At 45.0% G+C, this 4908-nt stretch overlaps 2 protein-coding genes across 2 annotated transcripts in view; one reads left to right on the forward strand and one right to left on the reverse strand.

Annotated features, from left to right (window-relative positions):
- Positions 1-258: 258 nt before the first annotated feature.
- Positions 259-2639, forward strand: LOC106818863 (autophagy-related protein 101-like). Its single transcript, XM_014823533.1, has 4 exons — positions 259-494; positions 740-896; positions 1200-1361; positions 1612-2639. Exons 1-4 carry the CDS (start codon positions 400-402, stop codon positions 1852-1854), a joined length of 657 nt encoding a protein of 218 aa, XP_014679019.1. The 5' UTR covers positions 259-399; the 3' UTR covers positions 1855-2639.
- Positions 2640-4580: 1941 nt separating this feature from the next.
- Positions 4581-4908, reverse strand: part of LOC106818859 (mitofusin-2-like) — a 3234-nt gene continuing 2906 nt past the window's right edge. The window contains exon 4 of the mRNA XM_014823530.1: positions 4581-4650. Within this exon, the coding sequence (XP_014679016.1) occupies positions 4581-4650 (70 nt within the window). The remainder of the gene's footprint in view (positions 4651-4908) is intronic.

Here is a 4908-nt window from a genome sequence, read left to right on the forward strand (position 1 = left end):
AAAATAAATCAGTAGCCTCTACGGCATGAGATAATAACTTACCCTCGACGATTCCTGACAGAATGGCGCGTAAACGTTAAATTTCAGGGAGAAGTCGGAAAAGTAAACATTGCACATTGTTAGGCATAGCTCCCTGAGACTTGAAATGTTTACATTCGCGACGCAGTGACCTCCGTGCTGGCATCTATCGTAGAACAGCCGTAACTCTGGCCGTAAAAACACCAAGATAATGACCCAACAGATGGCAGCACTATCCAGTGTTGTTATACAGCAAGACCTTGGTTGTTTACATCGTGCGAGATTAAAGGAGTTAGAAGATGAATAAAGTAGAAAACGACCCTTCCTGACTAATTAATATTTAAAATACTACTGTTCTAGCGAACACGGAGATTTGTGATCATGAATGCTCGCTCTCAGATATTTGAGCTGTCTGTGGAAGGCCGTCAGATTGAAGAGACCATCGCCAGTATATTTCACACATTGCTATTTCACAGGTTGGTAGTGGTACTGTATCAGTGTATGTTATTGTTATTGTTGTCGTCTTCTCTGAGCATTCTAAGTCAAGTATACCCTCATTATATTGTCACACATTGGCGCTTCATACATTGTAATTCAGCTGTAAATGTGCATAGAGCATAGCATTCAGAAAAAAGTGTTGGTCTTACATCGAGTGTGAACGTGATCAAGAGAAATCGTCAAAAAAGAGTCGGTTTTCGTAATGTATTTTTTTCTGTTTCAGAACCTTAGGAAAGTTCCATTACAAGCAGGAAGGTAGCTATTCAGTGGGGACAGTCGGCATGGAGGATGTGGACTGTGACTTCATCGATCTAACGTACATGCGAGTCGCATCTGACGAGCTGGATAAAGAGCTGAAGAGAGAGATTGCATCATTTCAGGTTGTTGTTATTGTTGTTGTTGTTGTTGTTGTTGCTTGTTTTGCGCATTGCCTTGTTAAAGTACCAAATCTTGGGGCTTAGTTTTCGGCAGAAAATGCTACACTGCTCCATCTGGAGAGTAAATCTGCAATAATTACCCCTGATTATATATGAGAATCTGCCTAATTCATATTATCACATTTTCTCTCTACAATATCTTAACTTCACTATCTTTTCTTCACCGTGTCATTACCTTGTTGATCGTTTGAGTCATGTTGAGCGTGTGTTTAATGACTGTCGTGCGACTCCGCCCCCTCCACACAGGCGCTGCTGCGGGCGTCGGACGGGCCGCGGTCAGGTCAGATCACGCTCGAGTTCTATCAGAAGAAGCGAACGCGCTGGCCATTCTCTACTGAGAGCATCCCGTGGGAGGTGTGGACTGTGAGGCTAAACGTGATGAGCCTAGCCAACGAGCTAGAGAGACAGGTGAGAGAGAGGGGAAGGGGGAAGGAGGGAGGGGGAGAGTTAGAGAGAGAGAGAGATAGAGAGAGAGGGAGACAGAAAGAGAGATAGAGGCAGAGAGAGAGAGAGAGAGAGGGAGAGATAAAGAGAGAAAGAGGGGAGAATGAGTCTGTATCAATATTGTAGACTGACGCCGTGTCCTATTGGCATCATTAACCAACGCCAAATCTCCTCGGTATCGTAGACTGACACCGCGTCCCCTCCATGTCGGCAGGTGTTCCGCGAGCAGGTGGGCGAGGCGATAGCTGAGAAGATCATGTACATCTGTGAGTCGATGAACAAGCATGAATATACGCCGAAGATGCCCAACCAATCGGAGCTGGAGTCTGTGTTCGACGTGCGTCTGCCTGACGTCCAGCCATACCTGTTCAAGATCACGTACCAGACAACCGCGCTGCCAAACCCCGCCCTCGCATCCACCATGAAGAAGTTCCTCAAGGACACGCTTGCGTTCTGAAGGTCGTGGGGCGGTGTTCCTCAAGGACATGCTCGCGTTCTGAAGGTCGCAGGAAACGCGTGGCTGCGGCTTTGCGGAATGCAGTGCCGCTGTCTCCGTGGCGACAGAAGGTTGTGGTGCGCTAGCAGCATCGTGGCGTCGCCATTGTTGCTCGTGTTTCATGCTGTGTAGCACAAGTTACAAGCCCAGCGGCCGAGTTGTTGTGACTGAGAGAGTTTCTGCACGATGTATATAGATGTAAATAATAATGCGTCGTTAGCATTGGTGAGCGGGTGGTATGTACATGTTGATTATCGCCCGTACGTGGGTAGCACGCGGCTGGTATGTACATGTTGATTATCGCCCGTACGTAGGTAGCACGCGGGTGCATTTTTTATTGTCACTATCACAGTGATGTTGGTTCCTCGTCAAAGCAAACCGGCTGTTAGGGAAATTCTGCATTCACATTACTAGTGTGCGTGCGTGCGTGTGGTGCCGTAAGGTTACAGGTGGCATCTTATTGTAACATATGCATATAGTTTGTCTAATAAGAAACAGTGCGAAGTTTTGCATCTACCATTTATGCGTTTTCACGACCAGGTGCGGCTTGGCATATAAATAAAAAATTTATTAAATTCTATAATATAATAGTAGTGAGTCTGTTAAAACCTACCTGCATGTAAATTATTTTGATACAGAAATAATGACAGTTATGCCGAATTTTCTTAAAAGTAGGGTTCTAAAAAGCGTGTAACATGTGTCTGAATGGCAAATAAGGGTGAAAAATATGAGCGTTGTTTACGCATGCTGGTGGTATTTATGTATCATTTATTACTCATGACATAATAATGCTACACATCTACACACGCTCAGCAGACACAACCGAACTTCATACTGTTAATTAATAATGTTAGCAATTAATTACTGTTTGCCAAGTTGCTGCCACATGCGTTTACCGACCAGAGTCGTGTGCCATAAACGTTCTGCCTTCTATATATTGCTACTACATGACCGGGCCATTATTTCGGGGTGACTTTGCCAACCCAAGCAGCTTCAGCTGCTTCTGATTATTATGGGATGGCACGTTGTGCCTCTTCAATGTCTCCTTTACTAAGCAGGAGTAACTCTACATGAACTGTTGGACTAGTTCCACATCAATAAAACAACAAGTCTTGACCGACTCGCTTCGAATGTTTAAACGCAACAGGAGTAAACGATAAAGATGCGAAAGTTACGTTCGTAAATTAATGCTCATTGCTTTCTATCCTGCGACCCTCTCCTCACACTTTTACACAGTAGTGGTGATGATAACGTCACAAAACTAGTGATAGACTACAACAGGTATGCGCCGACAAACTGACTGATACTATGACTGTGGGCAGTATACACATGATGTCACACACGGGACAGCAAGACATACACACACACACACACACACAAGCAATTACAAACGCTCGCAACAACAATAAATAAATATAATCTGACGTAGAAACCAACTAACGAGGCAACTCGTTGCTGAACCTACAACACGCTAATCACTACTACACTCACACCTACATAGTTCATTCGTAATGTGATCAACTAGATAACAAATAAATCTATTATTCTCGCCACGACACGTAATAACGCTGCAAATAAATCACTACAACAGACGAGCAAAGTTCATCGTAAACTCGCAACATGAAATTTGTAAACAACGTAAAAAACTTGCAATCGTTGCTAAAGCGGGCAGCACACCATTTGATGTGCTCGTACAAGCAATTTTCGTGGTCGCCACAAAAATGGCCAAGTGTGCGGGGGCCGGCAACGGAAATTTAGTGGTGACCACGAGTTGCCGAGAATCAAACCGGTTTGATTTCTCACCACAAAAATTGCTCGTGGTGGCAACTTGTGGTGAAGTGTGCTGTGACGCGGCAACGGCTACAAAAATTGCCGACCACGAAAATTGCCTGTACGAGCAACGAAAATGGTGAAGTGTGCTGCTAGCTTAAGTCGATCGTCCAGCACCAGATTCCCACACAGTTAATCGATCCGTCCGTCTGACACAATTAAAAGGCAGCTCTGGCCAATAATTGTTGGATAGGACGTTCTAAAAGACGATGCTAAACTACTGGGTGTCACAGTCGACACATTGGTGTCTTGCACTGGTGGATGGATCGATTGCTAACTACCAGTAGGAGAGAAATACCAGGGGACAAGCACATATTACACCAAGTAAGCAACACCAGTGCAGAGCAATTGCTTCACAATCGTAGGGTTAGTTTCACGTAATGGCACAGCATGACTCATCCACTCAGCGAAGTGGAAATGTAGAAACAACGTACACCTACATGGACAGCTGATATCCTGCCATCTGTCACCGAGGGTGGCTACTAGGTATGCAAAACGTAACTCATAATTTACACACAATTACCTAAAGTAAAATTCCCTAGCAGAAGAATACATTTCATTCCTGAACATCCGCTCTCAAATGACTCTTAAAATTTCCTCTGTCACCACAACGGAGTTCCTAGACATCTCAAATGGAAAATGGCCCCCATGGTGTGTGTGTGTGTGCGTGCGCGTGTGTGTGTGTATGTGTGCGTGTGTGTGTGTGTGCGTGCGACTGAGCGTATGCGCGTGCGTGTGTGTGTGTGTGTGTGCGTGCGCGTGTGTGTGCGCGTGTGTGTGTGTGCGTGCGACTGAGTGTATGCGCATGCGTGTGTGTGCATGTATGTGTGTATGCAGGCGATGGCAGCCGCTTCGTGTCACTCCTCGTGAATGAGATAGGATCGAATGAACAGCTCCAGCTCATTGTCTATCCAGCCTGCCTTGTTTCTGCAGCAAACAACAATGCGCGAGGCGTTATTTACCCTCCATTACAGCCAAACATGCATATAAGGGTCAATCAAAAGAAACCAATGAAGTATCCTTCATAGACACCTGTCCTTTCTACAGAGGTAGTTTCACTGTATAACATCCACTCAACAAAAATTCCAAAAAGTGTCCTGGAGTATATCCAGGAGTTGGTTCTATAGAGATGTCCTTTATATACAGGTGTCTGTTCTATAGAGGTGTCCTTTATATACAGGTGTC

The sequence above is a fragment of the Priapulus caudatus genome, unplaced genomic scaffold (genome assembly GCF_000485595.1).
Source record: "Priapulus caudatus unplaced genomic scaffold, Priapulus_caudatus-5.0.1 Scaffold2595, whole genome shotgun sequence".
Taxonomy (NCBI): Eukaryota; Metazoa; Priapulida; class Priapulimorpha; order Priapulimorphida; family Priapulidae; genus Priapulus; species Priapulus caudatus.

Bases quoted from the DNA above. Each gene is read 5' to 3' on its own strand.
- LOC106818863 (XM_014823533.1), top strand. From the start codon at position 400: ATGAATGCTCGCTCTCAGATATTTGAGCTGTCTGTGGAAGGCCGTCAG. The intron at 495-739 runs GTTGGTAGTGGT...TTTCTGTTTCAG, and splicing joins CACACATTGCTATTTCACAG to AACCTTAGGAAAGTTCCATT. The intron at 1,362-1,611 runs GTGAGAGAGAGG...CCATGTCGGCAG, and splicing joins CCAACGAGCTAGAGAGACAG to GTGTTCCGCGAGCAGGTGGG.